This window comes from Rhineura floridana, chromosome 3 (assembly GCF_030035675.1).
Source record: "Rhineura floridana isolate rRhiFlo1 chromosome 3, rRhiFlo1.hap2, whole genome shotgun sequence".
Lineage (NCBI taxonomy): Eukaryota > Metazoa > Chordata > Lepidosauria > Squamata > Rhineuridae > Rhineura > Rhineura floridana.
In genome coordinates, this window is record NC_084482.1 from 43,984,913 (window position 1) to 44,005,598 (window position 20,686).

Sequence of the window (20,686 nt, forward strand, 5' to 3'; positions counted from 1 at the left end):
TGAGAGGAGGACACAGGGTGACCAGAGTGCTCCAGAGGAATGAGGCCGGAGGGAGGAGGAGCACGAGAAGGCAGAAAACTGGGAGAGAGAATGGCAGTAGTGTACAAGGGGTGGGAGCTGCAAAGATGAGAGTGCACACATATTGATTTGAGGCCATTTTTATCCTGACTTCCTTTTATCCTCTGTGAAGCTGAAGGCAGCATGCATGGTCCTCTCATCTCCCCCCACCTTTTAATCCTCAGAAGAACCATGTGAGGTAGGCTAGGGTAAGGTAAAAGGGAAGGCCCAAAGTTATCCATGAGCTCTTTGGGTGAGTGGTGGGATTCGAACCTGGGTCTCCCCAGTCCAACATTTTACCATACTGTTCCCTCTGGTGTAATGTTCTGTTATTTTATCCTCACAACCACCCTGGAAGATAGATTACACTCAGGCAATGACTGGCCTAATGCCAACCATTACCAGCTGAACTTTGTGGCTGAGCAGGGATATAGTTGGCCCTCTAAGTTTTAAATAATAAAAGATGGGGTTCTCCCACCTGAGATTATCCACTTTGACTTGATGCAGGCTTAGGAGGATGCTCTTAATTAAAATTTGAGATATGTATCTTTGGCGCCCTAGGGCAACTATGCTACCAATGAGCATTCAGGCTCCTGTTCCCCCCCCCCAGTGCTTCCTTTACAACAATTTTAGAATTCTTTCTAAAGAATTAGACATTCTTTCTATAAGGCTATTGTCCAAAGGGATCCCCAGAATTGCAAGGTTAGTGTAAATGGTTAAAAATGTTTTTGCACTTTAGCATGTTCTGGTGTGCTCTTCCCAGGGGATGTCAGTTTGGAGAGAAACAGCAGCAGCAGCATGAGAGCTGTTTTCCCTATAGTGCAATTTCGCATGGCTGCAGTAAGAGTGTGTGTGTCAAAAGCAGAAGCCCATGCACAGAACCACTTGCATCAGTCTTTCATATCCAAATTGACACAGAGCAAATGACAGCACCAATCAGGTGGGAAATACCCCTATGAATGGCCCTACCTATGTCTTCACGTGCATACCACAGCCACGTGGGATACTACTGAGGAGAAGCATCCAGCAGCCATTGTGGGCTCTCTGCATGTATATACGGGAATAGGCGGTTGCACCCTTCCCTCGTGCATTCATCTGAACATCTGTAAGGAACTAGAGCTGTCGCCCACCAAAAATAATCAAAGAAGCCCTTTGCACTTTGAAAGGGCTTTTTAAAATAACCATTAGTACATGCGTGTTATCCTGTCAACCTATTTAATTGGTTATATATGTAGCTCCGCATCGGGGGACGTTTTAGAAACTTTCTCATTTGCGCTTCAAGATCTCCATCTTCAAGGGATACGCCTTTGTACTGAGCCTCGTGACATTGCCTGAATTTTTGGAGCGTACCTAAGCGAATACGGGCTCATATGTCGAGGCAATAGTATCAAAATCACTCAAGCTCCGCCCATTTTCCTGTGACAATGGCCGGTCCGCCCGCCCACCGACACTCTGAAGAGCAGAGCAAGAGCAAAGAATTCATTAATGAAAGGAGAGTGCGGGTAGCACCTCCTCCGCGCTCTCTGCCAATGTATCAATCACAGGCGTGGGCGTCCACCTCCTCCACCTGACTGTCCAATCAGAGGAGCCTGGATAGGGCGTAAGAACTATCTGAAGGGCCAATGGGAAGTGCTTGGGCGACACCCATCCGCGCGGCTTTAGCAGAAGGGGAGAGCGCCAGAGTTGCCAAGTACTACGATTGGTGTCTCTTACGGTGGGCTAGTGTAAGGTGCCTATGTTAGGCACGCTGCCGTGCGCACCATTCATTCCGCGGCGAGGGTGAGGGGTGAAGTGTGGCCGCTATCCGATGCTTACCTACCTGGATGCAAGTGTCCTAAGAGATATCTGCCATGTCGAGTCAACTTGATTAGGATCAGGGTGAAGTGTAAACCGGCGCTGTATTCCAATTCTCCTCTCCCTTTAACAGTCCTGTTTTAAAAATACGGCATCTTCCTTTTCTCTGCCTCCAAATCTTTCAATCTGGAACAATATCCCGGGGATAGGTTGGGGGAACTGCTCTGAAAGGGCCTAACCGGCCCGTAGCCAGCCTAAAAGTGTGGGGGGGTGTCAAAAAAAAGTAGGGGGCAGAAAAATTAATTATTCTTTTTTGCAAACATTTTAGGAGGCAGGAAAATGTTAGGGGGGGGCCTGGGCCTATTTCCAGTCTGAATTTCAGTCTGGGTGTGTGAAAAGATGTCCCCCCAGAATGTCGGTATCCTGTGCTCAGTTTTCTTAAAAAAAAATAGTTCTGTGCGCCAAGTATCTCAGACACCGCTGACGCTTCAGCCTTAAGCTGGCCTGCTCCCAGCCTCGATATGTTTAAATCTATTTTATCATTTCGATGTATACATATCTATGATTGAAATAAATGTAGAGTTAGTTAAAGTTCTTTGAATTACATTTAAATCTGATTGAGGATTTGGCCTAAGTTGATGCATAGTAAGAAAAGGGGATAAAAATATTCCAGAAGGAATCCTCCACCGCTTTTTAATTTTTTAGCATTACAAAACATCCACATGAACCTCTTACTGACTAGTGAGTGCTTATATCTGGCCAGGAGTTTTGACAGTGGTGGGGTTGCGCCGTTCTACACAGTTGCTGTTTGCATTGCGGGTTGCGGGATGATGAAATGCATCCAAGAGCAAAATAAAATAAATGCATGCTTGTAACTATAAACGTTGGCCTGGAGGGCTAATTACAGCTTGCACAGTCTTTGCATTTCCAAGGGACTTAACATAAATTGCATTCACAAAAAAGGTAGCCAATGCTGATTGTAGGCCATGTGATTCGTTGAGTTGTTGTTCTTGCTTCGTCCTGTAGGAGTGCTGTTCCTAGCACACTGAAGGGAAATGGACTGCCTTCAAGTCGATCCCGACTGGCGACCCTGTGAATCAGGTTTCCATAGTAAGCGGTATTCAGAGGGGGTTTACCATTGCCTTCCTCTGAGGCTGAGAAGCAGTGACTGGCCCAATGTCACCCAGTGAGCTTCATGGCTGTGTGAGGATTCAAACCTTGTCTCCCAGGTCATAGTCCAACACTAAGGGACACTTTTTTATTTATTTATTTATTTAATGTGTATCCCGCCCTTCCTCCCAGCAGTAGCCCAGGGTGGCAAACAAAGCACTAAAACACTTTAAAACACCATAAAAACAAATCTTAAAATACATTAAAACAAGACAGCATTAAAAACATTTTTAAAAAAAACTTTAAAAAGTTAAAAACATTATTAAAAAACATATTAAACAATTCTGACACAGATGCAGACTGGGATAGGTCTCAACTTAAAAGGCTTGTTGAAAGAGGAAAGTCTTCAAAAGGCGCCAAAAAGATAGCAGAGCCTGCCTAATATTCAAAGGGAGGGAATTCCACAGGGTAGGTGCCGCCACACTAAAGGTCTGTTTCCTATATTGAGCAGAACAAACCTCCTGAGCACACCTGCAGAGCACAGTGATCGACTGGGTATATAAGGGGTAAGACGGTCTTTCAGGTATCCTGGTCCTGATCTGTATAGGGCTTTGTATACCAAAACTAGAACTGTGAACTTGGCCCGGTAGCAAATGGGCAGCCAGTACAATTCTGTCAGCAGTGGGGTGACATGTTGGCAATATCCTGCTCCAGTGAGCAGTCTCGCCGCCACATTTTGCACCAGCTGCAGCTTCCGGACCAACCTCAAGGGCAGCCCCACATTACAGTAATCCAGCCTGTAGGTTACCAGTGTGTGGACAACAGTGGTCAGGCTATCCCGGTCCAGAAACGACCGCAGCTGTCTCACCAGCCAAAGCTGGTAAAAGGCACTCCTAGCCACTGAGGTCACCTGGGCCTCTAGCAACAAAGATAGATCCAGGAGCACCCCCAGGCTACGGACCTGCTCTTTCAGAGGGAGTACAACCCCATCCAAAGCAGGCAATTGACCAATTATCCGAACTCAGGAACCACCAACCCACAGCGCCCCCATCTTGCTAGGATTCAGAGTCAGTTTATTGGCCCTCATCCAGCCCACCACCGAGTCCAGGCAGCAGTCCAGGGCTTGCACAGCCTCTCCTGATTCAGATATTATGTAGAAATAGAGTTGGGTACCATCAGCATACTGCTGACACCTTGCCCCAAAGCTCCTGATGACTGCTCCCAAGGGCTTCATATAGATGTTAAACAGCATGGGGGACAAGATGGTACCCTGCATAACCCCACAGCACACCTGCCAGGGGGCCATAAGACAGTCATGCAGTGCTATTCTCTGAGAACGACCCTGGAGATAGAATCGGAACCACTGTAAAACAGTTCCTCCAATACCCATCTCACCAAGTTGGCCCAGAAGGATACCATGGTCAATGGTATCAAAAACCGCCAGAGATCAAGTAAGAACAACAGGGTTTCACTCCCCCTGTCCTTCTCCCGATAAAGGTCATCCATCAGGGTGACCAAGGCGGATTCGGTCCCATAACCAGGTTTATTAAGACTATGGTTGTAGGTAGTTAGGCACATCTGAACTCATTTATTTGAATCGGGTTTGGAACGTAAAACTTGGATAGGATTGTGCTTTGCAACTACATCTCCATCTGCCCTTATGAGAACAAGCCTCATTGAACACAATTTGACTTGCATCTGAGTCATGCATAGACTTGAACATTAATCTTGTGCATATTTCCTTGGGAGTAAATAGCTAGACCACAGGGGAGGGGGGTTGGATTAGAAATGGTGACACATTTCACACATATGCTCAAAAACCCACATATATATATATCCTTGATCAGCTTCCAAAACAATGACCAAACATTGTCCTGTAACTGTGGAATACCCTTTGTAATATTGTCTCCTGGGCATCCGCCCATTTTGGGGATGGAAGCATGGCTGTCGGGGTAATGCCTCTGGGCTTTCTCTGTACCTGGCAGCTGCTGGCATGGGCCACAGCAGTGAAGCCTGGTGTATCCTCCCTCAGGATGAGATTGCTGCCCACATATTGGCAACAGGGGGGGGGGGAGAGACTAATCAGTGCTTCATGTTCAAAGTGGTGGATGCAACTATGGACTTAATTGTACTAGAAAAGGTTCTCCCTTTGAAAATTTGGTTCCTAATTGCTGTTATTCAAATAAATGGCATCAAATGTGGAGGGGGAGTTGGGGGAAAGCAACTGGCATATAATGAGGATAAGTATACAGCATAAGTAAACAGCAAAGATGCACAAAAAAACCATTTTGTTTAGTAGCACTTACTTCCAAGAAATGTGTGCACAATTATCATCTTATTGTTTTATGACAGTAATCCTGGCACACTTACTTGGAGTAATTCTGTTTGTGGGACTGAGGATCAGGCTGCAAGTAATCTAAATTCTTTTTAGTATCTTCACTTAGAGAGAGAGAGAAAGATCCTCTGGTTCACCATGTTTTTGTACAGCTCCTAGCGTAATGAGCTGGGTCTCTGGACTGTATGAGAAAAACCAATTATACTAATATAATTAAAGACAATCTTTCTATTATTGGGGGGAGGGAAATACCCCTGTTGCCAAGTTTTATGCATGCTTATTAGTTTTGCTTGTTTTGTAAATGCAATGAAAAATGTAATCCCTGAAAAATAAGCACATAGGTTAAGACAAGAAAAGTGTGTGTGTCCCCCGCCCTTGCATAAAGGAGTAAATTAAGACGAAGAGAAAGACACTGGTACTACTGAGTTCCAATGCATTATGGCATTAGAACTTCCATAAAGTTCAGAGGTTTGGGATTTCTATGTTCTGGGACTGCCTCTTAAACAAAAAACAAAACAATACCCCTAAAAGACAACAGATCCAGACTTCATAAGGGGACTGAGTATAAAGGGGGAAGGGAGGTGGATTGGCCTGAAACCTGCACGCCAGATCCAATCTCTAATTAGAACCTTTTGTCTAAAGTCTTTTCTAAAGCATTCCGTGTCTGTTTAATATTTAACATATGGGGGGGAGCGAACAGAGTTTTGTTGGTGTGCCAGTTATATTACAATCAGATATTGTTTAGTTAAGATGCAGAATAAAAAGAAAGAAAAGGAAAAGGCTAATTTTCTTCTAACATGGAACTTTAAAGAAGAAGAAAAGGTAGTGGGGGGAAAGGGGGGGGCTTTACTGCAAAATTATTTCACAGTCTTGTACTACTAAAGTTGAGCATTTTCCCCCCTCTCCAAAAGAGCAATATAGCAATTGCTTTGCATTGTATGGGAAAATAAAAGGAAGAGAGTTCAAACAGCAATTGATCTTTATCTCATGGGGGAAGGAGGGGCGGGGGGGGAAGCATACTTTGTAAAGAAAGCGTTAAGTTGATTGAGCAATGAAAGGGTTAAAGGCAGGGAGTGTTGCTGGCAGAACCGGGAGGAGGGAATGTTGCCTGTCCCTTTAAGGTTCCTACAGCAATGAGAGAATTGCAGGGATAATACGATTGGGGCGGCAGGATCACTTACTTCTGACGTTCCAAAGCCTGGGGGAGTTGGCTAGAGATTGTTTCCCTTTGATAAGGTCCTGGCAACTTAGTAGCAACTGAAGAAGCAATAATAATAATAATAATCTAAGTCTAAGAGCTTCAGATTTAGAAAAAAAATAATCTCCAAAGTTGGGGGAATAATTAGCTCTCTAGCCACGCTCAACACTGTGGCGTTGGTGTCTCGGCTGAAACTGTGATAGTAAGAATTGTACCTTTGTATTTTCTTTTTTTTAAAAAGGGAGAAGGTGTTGCCGAAAAGACGCTTATCTCCCTTACAGGACCGTTCTCTCGGTTGTTCACTTTGATGTGCACAGTTAAACCCACAGCTCCGTGTTTGTTGGAATAGCCCGGAGGACATTTGGTGCATGGAATGACTGCTTGAAACAGGACCCGAGTTGAAAGAAGGGGGGCGGGTGGGGGGTCAGGAGAAGTGGGGGAGGGATCAGGTCTTTTGATATTTTTTTCCTCCCTTTTTCTGTTGGATTAAAGAAGGGGGTAGCGAAGAAAGGAGAGGCTCATACTGAACTCTCCCTTCACTGATACGTTTCACGCAACGTCCTATCCCCCCCCCCGGGTTTTAAACTCTCATATGCTATTATGAAACATGAGAGGAGGCTAGTGATGAAAATATAGAGAGGAAATCGGCGGAACATTGCGGATTACTTTTCTCCATTCTGTAGAAAAAGACCAAGGGAGGTGGATTTGACGGGGAGCTGCTGTCCCCCCCCCTTTTTAAGGAAGTACGGAGCGCCCGTTTACGGAGGGGGCGGGAAAAAAGACCCACCAAAACTACTGGATCAATGGTAAGTTGCAAAAGAATGTGTGCGATTCCCGTGCTGCCTGGCTGTGCCCCTCTCCCTTTCCTTTGATGTTCTCTTGGCTGGAGCTTTGAAGTTGTTAAGGAAAGCTATTTATGTGTTAGTTATGAGCAAGCAAGGCTTGGTAAGACGATAGACCAGGGTTAGTATGAACAATTATAAACGGCAGAGGAGTGTGTTTCAGAGGGAGCGACAGAGAGATCTGGTGAAGGAGTGGGTTCTTCCACAGGACACCCCACACACACGCACCCTAATTACATATCCCGGTAAGGTGGGGAGGGGCTGTTTTCTGATTTGGAAGGGAGGTAGAGATCCAGGGTGTGGGTGGGTGGGTCGGTGGGTAGGATGCAGTGAGGATGCGATGACTCCCTGTCTCTTCTCCGCCACCTCTCCTCCTACATCCCTCCCACTTTTCGGCACCCCCTGTGAACTCTAAAGAGGCGCTGCGTGCTCACTTCGGGGTCAGCTGCTGTTACACACGACTCGGAGAAAGCAACTGGCTTAAGTTTTCTCTATCCTCACCCCCCGCAACCCCGCAGTTCCTCTTTTCCGTTCCTGAGATCTCTCGGCAAGCCTTTCTCTCCCCCCAGCCAGTCAATCGCCATTTTTGGAGGTCCCCCCGTTTATTTTTACACCCTCTTAAGGATTGTATATTCATGGCGTCGTAGTGCTTCATGGACTGTAACTTCTTTTCTTTGATAAAGTCGCCCTCCTACTAGCTCATGATCTCTTTGATGGTGTTGCTCTAAAGTGGAGGGAGAGCTTGAGAATATAACAGCCAGGCTTGGAATGTCTGCTCCCGTTCAGGTACATTACAAGAAAGGAGAACTTATTCGCCTTTATAAAACAAACAGGCGTCTGAAATCTCCACTGGCGGCAGGAGTCAATTGGGGAGGGGGAGAAAAACAGAGGCACTGAACTTTTATCTCTTTGTTAATTTCTGCTCCATATAGTGTTGTGGGGCGTTGAGTTGATACTAGAAGCCTGGGAGTGAGTTGCTCCTGCCTTCTGATTAGTTTTGCACTCTTCACATGCTTGGTAAACCAACTTCTTATTGGACTGGATGCTGATTTTTTCCCGCCCTGATAGCTTGTAGACAACTTTGGAAACTCATTCCCTGCTGAGTGACTTAGTAGGGGGGTGTTTGGAAGAAGCACAAAATGCTCAAGATCTAGTTAATTCACTTTTCATGATGGGACCTGGCTACATTTTTTTTAAAATGCATGACAAATCCAGTAAGGAGTGAGAGAGAGAAATTACAATCCTTTGCTTCCAGTGCCTGGAAGGTTTTCACATGTGGATGTCTTTAACATGTGAATGGTGTAATAACCAAGTCTATGGGATTTCTTTGAAGGTGGTAGCAACTGATCAGAAATGAGTCAGGGAGACCTACTTTTAAAATAAAACACTACTGTGGTCAAGATAGTCTTTCCATTTTCTTTTAAACACCTTCACAATGTGCCATTTCAGAGGAGCATCCAGCATTGTGCTTAGAAGGGTTTCTGGTGATCATAATCTAAACGTTTGAGGAGTTGAAGGGCTGGGGGAAGAGAGAAATGGAAACCAGATGCTGAGGAAAGCACGTTTTGTTCTCTGCCTTGAGTTATCTACCAAAGAAAGAGGGAGGGAGGCAAAATGTGAAGGATTATTTGGGGGGGTGCAAAATAAGTTTAACAACATAAGGGATCCGAGATTGTTCCTGGAACTTCTCAGATGCTATCATCAGTAGGAGGGAAGGTTTCGTGATGGTTTCCTTTTTGCGTGTTTCGATTTTATAGGCAATACAATAATTAAGACTTCATTTTTTTGTTGTTTCCAGCCCCCCCTCCACATTTGCTCCCTCCACACCAAAGTCAAAAGTGTGCCCAGAGTTCAGCCTTTCTCTTTGAAAAGCGTATCTGATACTTTTGATTAGCACTGCAGATTGCTGCGGTTGCCTCTTTATTTTAATGTGAAGAGCTGAAAAGCCTGTTTACTTTTTGTCTTTGATGTTGGGTGGATCTGGTTTTGATTAGATCAATACTTCCCCCCCTTTTTTTCTTCTTCAAGAGAGAAGACTCGAAGGATCCCCTGCTGACTTGAGAAAGAAGAGAAAGAAAGAGAGAGAGAGAGAGAGAGAGAGAGAGAGACACGGATTACTGAGGAACTTAAAAGAAAAAAAGTAAGTCCTACCAGAAGGGACTCCAGGAACCATGAGCAGTGCAGCATTGCTGACGCACCTTCCAGACCCCAGCAGCAGCTTCAGAGAAGATGCCCCACGCCCCCCTGTACCAGGGGAAGAAGGAGAGACACCATGCCACCTGGCTGCCAGTTTGTTTTTCATGAAAAACCAAAGCTTCAAGGCCATGTCAGTTTCTTCCACACCAAGGAGGAATGAGGATGGTCTTGGGGAGCCAGAAGGCAGTGCTTCTCCAGACTCCCCTCTAGCACGATGGACCAAATCCTTGCATTCCTTACTGGGAGATCAAGATGGTGCCTATCTCTTTCGGACCTTCCTGGAAAGAGAAAAATGTGTGGATACTTTAGACTTCTGGTTTGCCTGCAATGGCTTCAGGCAGATGGACCTTAAGGATACCAAAACTTTAAGAGTAGCCAAAGCTATATACAAAAGGTACATTGAGAACAACAGCATTGTCTCCAAACAGCTCAAGCCTGCCACTAAGACCTACATAAGGGATAATATTAAGAAGCAGCAGATCGATTCTATCATGTTTGATCAGGCACAGACTGAGATTCAGACTGTGATGGAGGAAAATGCTTACCAGATGTTTTTGACTTCTGATATATACCTCGAATATGTAAGGAGTGGGGGAGAAAATCCTGCTTACATTAACAGCAATGGACTGGGGAGCTTAAAAGTTGACTGTGGCTATCTCCCTACTTTGAATGAAGAAGAGGAATGGAGGTGTGCAGACTTTAAAAACAAACTCTTGCCATCCGTGCTTGGGCTATCCAGTAAGGCACTGAGGGCTACAGCAAGTGTCCGAGCTACAGAAACTGTGGGAAATGGATTCAGGTAAGACAGCTTCTTCTGAATGCCTTTTAGAGTCTGTTGTGCCGTAGAAAATCTTGCAAAGTGGGTATATGTGCACATGCTTGTCCTTTAGAGTAGATTTTGGCAAAGATACTTTTTTTTATTAACCTTAAAAACTTGGCATTTATTTCTGGCTTGGAGGGAGGGCTGTCTTTGTCCCTAATAAAGAAAGCAGTGCATTGTGGTTCTTAAGACCCACCAGTTCCTAAAGCTCTCTTAGACATCAAAAAAGAACTTCAAAGGGACTCTTGTTCTTTGAGACATGCGTTAATTGTTACCACTTTAAACCACATTAAGAGGAACTGGGAAGAGCACCATCTAGGCATGTGAATGAGTAATGAAATACTAGTTTGCCAGCTTCATCCCCAGCTTGTGTTGAAATATGTGGATTACATGTAGAAAATGGGAAGCAATTATGTGATGATGGAAGAGAAAATGCATATTATTACTGTTGTAACCCATGTGACTGAACCTAGTAACGTACAAGGAGACATGGAATCTTCCCTTCCTTCGGGAATATCTTGTATAGCCTGCTCCCATGTCTTTTAGCCAAAGAAAATCTGTTTAGCCAATGAGATGGCTTCAGGTATGGGATATTAGTGGAAACAGTATTCTACCTGTGGGTAAAGAGACATGCGTGTGTTCCAGGTTTATAGGTCCATCAGAATTGGTTTGATTGACTGGTAGTGGCTCTTCAGAGTTTCAGGCAGGGGTCTTTCCCAGCCCTACCTGATGATGTTGGGGATTGAACCTGGTCCCTTTTGTAGGTACTCTACCGCTGAGCGACACCCCTTCCCCGTTAATGGAATTCAAACTCCCTTAGAAGGTGGCCCTATTCCTAATTCAGCATTTTGCTTGGTAACCTCAGGAAGAGTGATGCTGTAGGCTAACACTGGGCAAGAATAGTTCCCCACAAAATGGCAACTTCATCCTATTCTCTCTCTCTTAATCATGATGAGTGGTATAATTGTCTGACACCTTATTCTCTTTCTCCCCTCCCTTTCCCTTTCATAAATGGGAATTGGTTGAACAAGGATCTGTAGAGCAGAAGGACCTGCTCTCTCTCTCTCTGTTCTGTGTATTCTGTCTTGCTTTGGGAGTTTCTTTCTCAGTCTGGTAAGTATTTGACATCTGGTTTACAGGAATTTTTGTGAGTGTTTCTCTGATTCATGGACATCAAAGGGCTTCAGGCATCTCTTCTGTTTTCAGCTTGTTTCAACTATGGCCTGCCTCTAAGAGGAGGGTTCTTGAATTGCATCTGTTGTGTTTCTTGCTTGCCCTTTAGAGAAGCAGCAGTGTTTATGGTCTTTTCCAGTGATAGGATTGGAAAGGCAGCTGGTTCTAATTCAGCTTTCACTCACACCAGTGCAAATCTGGAGGGGCTCCAGATATGTAAGGGAGTTCTTCTAGTTCTCGGCTGTGTAAATGACATCAGTGTGTTACCTGTTTGTTTCATCTCTGTGGATGGAGATGATGGCTCAAGCCTCTATTTGCCCCCAGTACCTTTCTTGGATAAAAGCAAGTTTCTAAGTTTGAGACCCTAACAAGAAGCTTTTCTTGCACAACCTCGAGTCTTGACTTATTACCAGCTGTATGAGTCTGGCAACTATATTTGCTGTGTTGCTCAGATCACAGACTGTTTTATATATACAGTATGTGTGTGTGCATATACCCATACATCCACCCCTCTCCCCAAGCTGAGATAATGTTGTAGAAGGCATTGGCACTTAAAAGATCAGTTGGCACTGGGGTGCCAGAAGGCATGCGTTTTAACGTTCTGCCACTTTGAAAAACATCAAAACAGGTAACTTTTTCTGTGGCTGAGGAAATTTCATTTGAACCTGCAGCCTGCCAGGTAGTGCATGCTTTTGATCAAGAAGATATTGATGGCCATTTTAAGCTGAAAACATTCATGTGAAGCAAATATGTAGCTTGTGCTGCACTTTTCTCCATAGAGGCAAGAATTTGCTTTCCTCCCTTTACTCCTCTCTTCACCTGGATTCTTGTGCTTGAGTGACTTTAGAGTTGGACTTGAACCTGTGTTCCAGTTCCACTGCTGCCCTGGACACATTGTGTGGTCTTTGGCAGGTAGTAGGTCTCAGACTCAGTTCTTCAGCTACGAAATGGGAATAATATCTCACATGAGGTTGTAGGCATGCTCTCAGTAAAGACTATGAAGTTCTTTGCTAGTTTAGAAGTGCTGTACACAGTACCGTTACTACTATAACTTCTAGACTAGGATCTCACTGTTGTTTGTTACCCAAAGGAGTTAGCTGAGAAGCCTTTTCTCTCTTTCTCTCAAGCCAATGGTCACCAGACTTTGCTACTTCTGTTATCTCAAAGATATTGAAGTTATGTAGTTTTTCAGTCTCTGGATTACTTGTAGTTATATGTCTAGTCTAGTAGAAGTTGACAGGTGAATCCCTTTCCCCTTGGTTAGTGTTCCCCCCCCCCACACAGAGCTTTCTATTTCTAGGCTTTAAATATGTAATAGAAGATTAGGATTGGCAAATATGCTTTCTCTTCCCCATCCTGTATGTGTTATAAGGTATTTTTTCATGCATTTGGGAGCTCCCAAGGCAAAATAAATACTTCGGCCTTGGTTTAGATGTCTTTTCCTCTCTCACAGGACTACAAGTGTATATTAATTACTTCCATGGAATGAGGATCTTGAAGCTGTTCCACTTTAGGTAGTTCAGTATAACCAAAAGTGAAACTGTAAAGCTTGTTTACATTGAATTCTGAATGTCTCATGCACAAGTGAATATGCAAAAAACTGCCCTCTTATGGCACAGTCTTATATCTTAGCAGCCAACTAGGTAGCCTTTCTGCTACCCATTAGGTTTTTTGTTGTAAAGTCAGTGAAGCTGGTCCTGCTACCAAATGAGCTATAGCTAGCAGATGGCCCTCTACTGGTTCAGAGGTTTTTGCTGATTGTTACTTATTTTGTATGAAGGGGTTAAAACCAAGTTGCCTTCAAATTAAAACTATGCCAAGGGGGGGGGAAAGGACAAATATGCATGTGTGTGCTCACCTGCCCACACCAACCAAGCATCTTTGGAAAGTGGTGTGAGGCAAGCTACATATTTGCTTCACCTGGAAGTTATAAATATTGCCAACATAAAATGGTCATCAATATTTCTGACCACAATTAATCACTAGAGATGTGGCTGTAGGTTCAAATAATGTTTCCTCAACCACTGAAGGAGTCCTATTTTGCGGTTAGAGCAGCCCAGAGCTTTCTTAATATGCTTTGGATAACCTAGGTTTTTCATGTTTATGTCCTGAACACCTTTGGAATGCCAGCCATGGAATGTCATCCTGCTGCCTCCCAAACCTCAGTTACAGTGCAGCAAAACTCAGCCGGCTATTTTACAAGCCTCCCTATAGGCTCCATGCAAAACAGATCCTTAGACTGTGCTATTCTTTTTGCAGGGCTGCCACAAAAGACAACCTGAAAAGAAATGTGCTTTGTCTATGATACAGAACCGCTCCCTAACATAGCACATGGAGTGACAAACGAGTGTTACTTTATCAAGATAAGCGATAAAAGAAACACCAGATTTTCTGCTTGGCACTGAAGGGTGTTACCTGATAGTTGAAAAAAGAACTGCCAATACTTTTCAGTATTGAGTCTTGTGATGGCAGTTCTTGAGAGAGAGAGAGAGGGGGAGGGAGAGCGCATGTACACATTTACACTGGAGACCACTGCTTCACACAGGAATTAAAACTCCTTGAAGGCAACTTGATAGCATCTGGCTACAATTAAGTTTGTAGTGTGGTCAATATCTTTTTTCTTTCTTTTTTTCAAGTGGCTATGAAAACATCCCTAATTGGTTTACTTAATGTATGTGAGGGATTTTCTGTTTTGACTGGGCAAACATGGATGATTATTATGTTTAAAAAGAAATTTATTATTTAATGATATGATTGTATAACTTCAGAAGAAAAGTTATTTTGCTAGCTAGATGTCTCAGCAATTACTTGTATTTTTGAGTGTCTGCAGACTAGTTTGAGGTGACTTATAGATCTCCTGAACAGTGCTTTTTAAAAGTTCAGTCTAGCTTGAGAAGATGAGCTCTTTTTGAAAGATCTTTGAGTTCTCTCTAAGTGAGTACCTACAGCTATGGTAGAGCTTCTCATTAACCTTTCCTTAGGGATGATATGTAAACATAAAGGGTTCTTGCTGTGTTGGCACAATTAAGGATGTAGCATCACATGCACTTTAAAAGGAAACTTTGTGGGATCCATTTAGAGAGTAGGGTTGGTTCTATACAGATGGTGAGCATCTTGAAACCAGACACTTTACAAAAATAAGTCCTAATGGGCCTGGGTTTTGTTATAGCAGGACATGAAACTGTTTCAAGGAAAGTAATAAAAAGTAGACTTCATCCTTCCCTGCCCGCTCCCTTCCTTGAAAGACCAAACACTAACAGTGGCCTTAAGAGTGTCATTGGAACTTTACAAACATACATGCTTCATCAGGGAAGTTTTTTTTCTTTTAAAGGTACAATATTTGGAACCTGCCTCCCCCCCTTTTTTTGGCGGAGTAACTTTCAATTGAAAACATATGGAGCAGATCTGTCTTGAAGATCTAACTTTTTCTTCTGTCACTGTTTGCTATCTCCAGTTCTGTCTTTCTCTTTCTTCCCCCCCACCCCTTCATCTTTCGAATGTCTTGATCTTCCCACTGAAATATCTTCGTGTGCTTTGGAAAAGAATGTGATCCCAGCTGTGCTTAAATACCTGACTCTTTTGCAGCGTGCCCTCCTGCAAAGGTCAGCTTGAGACTGAGGCCTAGAACTTCAGTCATGCTGCCTGCCATCATAACTTGAAGAGGACTGTCTGTCTCTCTCTCTCCTCCCCCCAACCTCTTTCTTTGCTTAAGCCTTCGCAAAGGCTCATGTTTACCCCTTGCCAGTGAAATGAAGGAATGCAACACAGCAGGAGGGGAGTAAGGGAAAGGGTGGGAGGACTTGTTTGTGAGAGAACTGAGTGAAGACTACTGAAGAGGTCGAAAGTGGGCAACCGGGGCAAATGGAAACAAAGGGACTAGAATACTAGCAGTAGGGAAAGTGCTGCTTTTCATTAAGACTAACAGGCTGCTCACTTAAATCGGGCCTTGCCTCTTCCAACCTTGCTGCAAGTGGCTTGGTGGATTCAGAAAAAAAAGTTTCTCTTTTATGTTTGGCCTTAAAAAACAACTCTTCCATCTCTCCCTCCCTCCCTCCCTGTTCCCTCCACTACCACCCCACCTCCCAAGTTGCTCACAAGTGACTCTAATTTTAAGCAAGTGACTGTCTTAAAATTGAACAGCAGGCAAAAAGAGCTTGGGACGATCAGGCTTGCCAAACTGAATTTCTTCAGAATGAGGGATGTGGTCTGCCTCTGTGATGTCTCTTCTGTGGAATGTTATGGAAGTGGTGAAATAAGGGGTGTCCTTTTTATGTTCTGTGGAGCAGGCATCTGGAATAAAGGGTGATTGCTTGGAATAAGGAACATCTGGCAAACGTAGTCAGGATTCCAGGCCTTTGGTGTGTGTGAATGTTAAAGATGGTACTGTGTATATAAACAAGATCTAAAACTTTCAGCTAAAAGCACTTATCAAAATCTTGTAAATATTTGTCATACCTTATATTCAATGCTGAATTTAGCCTTAAAGTCTACTGTGATTAGAGTGTAGGTATAGAATATAAAATGCAGGCATCTATCCTTATTGGTTTCCCTGTATCAACCGTTGCCAGCCTAGTGCCTCCAGATATTTTGGACTGCAACCCCCATTAACTTCAACCAGCACAGTTGTGCTGGCTGGGGTTAATGGGAGTTGCAGTTCAAAACGTCTGGAGGGCACCAAGTTGGCAAAACCTACATAATAAAGAAGGAATAGATGGTAATGACCCCTTTCATTGGACCAATTTGTAGAAATACAAAACTGAAATCTGCTTCTTCTTTTTTTGCACTTCTCCCAATGATTTTGACGCTTTACCAGTGCAGTGCTCTCTGTATATATGCCCATATTTTGTTTCACAACACCTTCTGAAATTTGATGTCTACCAACCAATTTTGAGATGTAAGATAAGACCCTTGGTGGAAATTCCTGTCACTTTTATCAATTTGACATGTTGGAACCTCTTAAATCCATGCTTAAAAATGGAAATAGACTGCCTTCAAGTTGATCCCGACTTATGGCGACCCCATGAATAGGGTTTTTCATGGTAAGTGGCATTCAGAGGAGGTTTACCATTGCCTCCCTTTGAGGCTAGTCCTCCCCAGCCGGCTAGGGCCTGCTCAGCTTGCCACAGTTTCACAAGCCAGCCCCTTCCTTGTCTGCAACTGCCACTTGGGGGGCAACTGGGCTCCTTGGGACTATGCAGTTTGCTCATGGCTGCACAGGTGGCAGGGCACGTGACCCCTGAGCCACTTACTGTGGGGGTGATTTTTAGCTGGCCCTTGACACCTAGGAGACACACGAGTGGGGATTTGAACTCACAGACTCTGGCCTCCCAGCCAGCCTCTCCTCCTCCTTAAATCCAGACCTGAAATATTGTGGGCACTTAATATTATTTACTACTTTTCTTAAGCAGTCTTTGCAACTGTCCTGTAATGTAGGCATACGCTACAGACTTGGGGGCAGGGAGAATGAAGAATATGCCTTTAAGGTAATTTGATGAGTTCATAGTGAAGATTCAATTTCAAGGCATTCAGCCACTATTCTTAACTGTGTCGCTCACTTGTCTAAAGTCTTGCCTTTCACTTTTCTGTAGACCAGGGCTGGAGAACCTGTGGTCCTCCAGGTCTTGGATTCCAACTCTCTTCAGCCCCAGCCCACGTAGCCAATGGTAAAGAATAATGGGAATTGTCAACTGACAACTTCTAGAGGGCCACAGGTTCCTCATCCCTGCTGCCGATAAACAAGCAATAAGAGTATGCACATATTGGGGTTTAACACATATTGGGATGGGAAAGTAGGTCGAGTTTGTGGGCAGACCCCAATCCAATTAGAGATCTTAGATAGTACAACAAACTGGTAAGGAACATGTCAAAGAGTACCAGATCACTAAAGCCCTAATCGTATTCCCACTTACCTGTGAGTAAGCATCCTTAAACTCATTTACTTTTTGCATGTGTAGGGTTGTAAAAACAGTAAATATGTCAATGCTGGAGTAGTGTGGCATGACATGTTTCTCCCTACCACACTGAGACCTTTGCAGTAATTTGGGGGCAAAATTGAGAACAAGTCTAATATGATTGTTTCCCACCCCTACATTTATTAAGATTGTTTTTCAGTCTTGGTATGTGGAAGTGCCTGAAGCAAGTTGAATCTGTTCACAATCTTTTCTGTCTTGTGGATCTTGCCATAATATGATGGCAAAAAGTGAATGCAAGTGTGGTTTAGCAGCTGGAAAATTGGACAAAAACCAAGGGGATGTGAGTTCAAGCCCACTGAGGAATGACACTCACTGGGTGACCTAAGACTGGTCCCTATACTTCATTTTAACCTACCTCATGGAGTTCTTGTGAGGATAAAATAATGATGGAGAATGTATGCTGCCTCTACTCTTTGGAGGAACACTGGGATAAAATGATTGATTTTGGTGTGATGAAATAAAAAGGAATTGTATGAATTCATTATTTATCAATGGGACAACAGCTGACAGCTTTAAATATCCTATGGGTTTGTAGATCATGGATGGGGAACCTTTGGCTGTTCAGATGTTGTTGGTCTCCCACTCCTGTCAACCCCAGCCAGCGTGGCCAGTGGTCAGAGATGATGGGAGTTGTAGTCCAATAATATCTGAAAGATGGCAGGTTAACCAACCCCTCTTGTAGAGGCAGGCCTTCTTAAAAAATTATGTGACAATGTTTCTAAGTGTGTGGAAAATGTAGGCTGTGATCCTAAACACTTCTCACTTTTAAGTGTTCCATTGAAATTGACAAGACTTACTTCCAAGTATTGAGAACATTAGCCATTTGCTTATTTGTGTGTGTACTTGTGTAACTCATCTACCCCTTGGCCTTTTTATGTGTGTATTTCCTGAGTTCGTGAAAGAATAACTGGACTTTCCTATTTTTGTTTGTTTCTAGGTCCTTTAAGAGGAATGATCCTGTTAACCCTTACCATGTGAACTCTGGCTATGTCTTTGCTCCTGCCACTAGTGCAAATGATAGTGAAATATCTAGTGACGCTCTGACTGATGACTCCATGTCAATGACGGACAGTAGTGTGTAAGTGTTTCCCTTGGATGCATTTTTAAAAATTGTGTCTTAAAAGAAACCTGCTTGACCACTCTGCTTTAATTAAGAGACCTATTAACATTCTTCTATCCAGTTATACTTCTGGTGGACTCTAACCACCATATCAACTGCCTTGAACTAGGAGTCTGGTTGGATCACAGCAGAGCTTGCTTTTGATATAATGGTAGGATTGCCTCTCTGTTTTCCATAACTTGACAGAAATGATAAACTAGTTCTCAGATGAGCAATCTTGCTCTCCCAGTAGGGCTAGAAATCCAACTTCTAATCTGTGGAATGTATCCACCATCTTGTCCCCATATCCACAGGTTTGCCCCAGCCCTTGTTTTTACAGCTAGGTGTGCTATTATTACCTAATTAACAGCCATACAAAAAATATCTTCCTCTAGGCAGTGCTTTCTGAGGTTCCCACTGAACGTAAGGAGTGTTATTGTATTGAGCCAACAGCCTCCTCAGGATGGGCCCAGCTGAGTTCCTTCTATAAGGGTCTGGGGTGGGGACTCTGTTGAATATTGCAATCATGTTTTAGTCTCTGGAAGAAGAATGGGAGGAATGATCTGTGGTGTAAAATTCTGGTCTTCTATGGATATGGAAATGGGATGTTTTTGTTTTTTAATCTACGTTAGCCAGACTGCTCTGATAATTTATAAATGCATTTGCTATTCTTTTCTCTCCCCACTTCTTCATATTGTCTATCAAGTTATATTCCCCTTCCTGCTCGGTTGAGGCTGTGCTTCATTGCTAAATATCCCAGGATGTTGTGAGAATGGGGCTTTCTTCTCTTTTTTTACAGCAGAAGCAACACGTTTTTGGGGGGAGAGTTAAGCCATTTGGTTATCACTTAGTTTGGTATACATATATGTACTCTTGAGGTCTTAATGTGAAATGCTTAGTTCTGCTTCTAATACTTGCACATATCTGGGAATAAATCCAATGGAAAACAGTGGGAATTCAGAGTAAATATGCATGGGATTGCACTGTTAGTGTACTAATGGTGGTTTTGAAATCTTGATGATGGAGGGAACTTAATTTGCTGTAATTCCTTGGTAGTGGAGGCAACTACCTGTGAAGAATATACACTTTAAAAAAAACACCCCTAGATATAAAGTTGTACAGACTCAGCTATTCACCCCTTTGTTGTGCATGCAGGTTATTTATTTATTTTGTATTCTGCAAAAGCATATTCCTGCCCTCTCCCCCATCTCTTGTTGAACAATATTGGCATTACACTTGCTTTTTTGAAAAGCTGCATCCCTATTTTATCTCTCTTTGCTGGCTGGCTGTGGTTTGTCTGTACTCCTGTGTCAACAGAGCAGTCATTGAGTTAGTCATTTCTGGACCAGTGTTGGGTCACTTGGGACGTGCAGGGCTAGGATTATATCTTCTCTTCACAGCCGTGCCAACTGTGGGGCCTTCTACAGATGAGAGCACTGAGTGAGAAATAAAGTGCATGGTGGATGAAAGGCTTAACTGAGTCGCTTTCAGCCTATTGTTAGTCTAGGGGAGCTTAGAGGGGATAAGAGGGTAGCAGGCTGCTTTGAAATTTACTTGAACAAGTGAATAGGAGCTCCCCATAAAGCCTTGCATGAAAGAAGCCTGGCTGTTTTTTCCTGCCATAACAATAGCCAGTGCAGGCTGTGAGGAGCAGGGGAAGCTTGCCTGATTAAACTGCTGGGAGCTTCAAGATATGGGGAGGGGTGCAGTGGTGGTGGGGGCAGCAAGGATTTCAATAGGACCCAGAATGGTTATATATATGGCTTTAGAGAGAGCAACCTGAAAAACTCAAGACATTTAATCAGTTCATGCTGCAAACAGATCCCAAACTCCCCCCTGCTCTTGAAGCCTTTAGAAGTGTTTACATTTCCTTTAGTGTTGTCAGGTAAGAAGCATTCTCCAAACTATTGAGGAGCTCAGTGTGTGTGTGCGCGCATGTGTGTGCACACGTAGTAGTATCATAGTGGCAAATTCAGAAGTACAGGGTTCCTCTGTGATAGTTATAGCCACACCCCTTTCAAAAGATTATATGACCTCCTAAAATTTTTGAATAATCTGGCCAGGCTTGAATACTGCTTTCTTTTCTCTAT

The 20,686-nt window shown here is 43.6% G+C and overlaps 1 protein-coding gene across 8 annotated transcripts in view; it reads left to right on the forward strand.

The window, feature by feature from the left end:
- Positions 1-1,752: 1,752 nt before the first annotated feature.
- AXIN2 (axin 2) overlaps positions 1,753-20,686 on the forward strand; it is a 53,401-nt gene continuing 34,467 nt past the window's right edge. Inside the window, exons 1-4 of one of the 8 annotated variants that reach the window (XM_061615593.1) lie at positions 1,753-1,771; positions 7,178-7,300; positions 9,365-10,331; positions 18,435-18,575. In XM_061615593.1, the coding sequence (XP_061471577.1) occupies positions 9,508-10,331; positions 18,435-18,575 (965 nt within the window). In that variant the 5' untranslated portion in view covers positions 1,753-1,771; positions 7,178-7,300; positions 9,365-9,507. Of the gene's footprint in view, positions 1,772-1,814; positions 1,837-1,916; positions 1,936-6,096; positions 6,119-6,492; positions 6,697-6,925; positions 7,301-7,503; positions 7,582-7,862; positions 8,123-9,364; positions 10,332-18,434; positions 18,576-20,686 lie in introns of those variants that run through there. The other 7 variants (XM_061615591.1, XM_061615594.1, XM_061615592.1 and 4 more) reach the window with 7 other exon arrangements.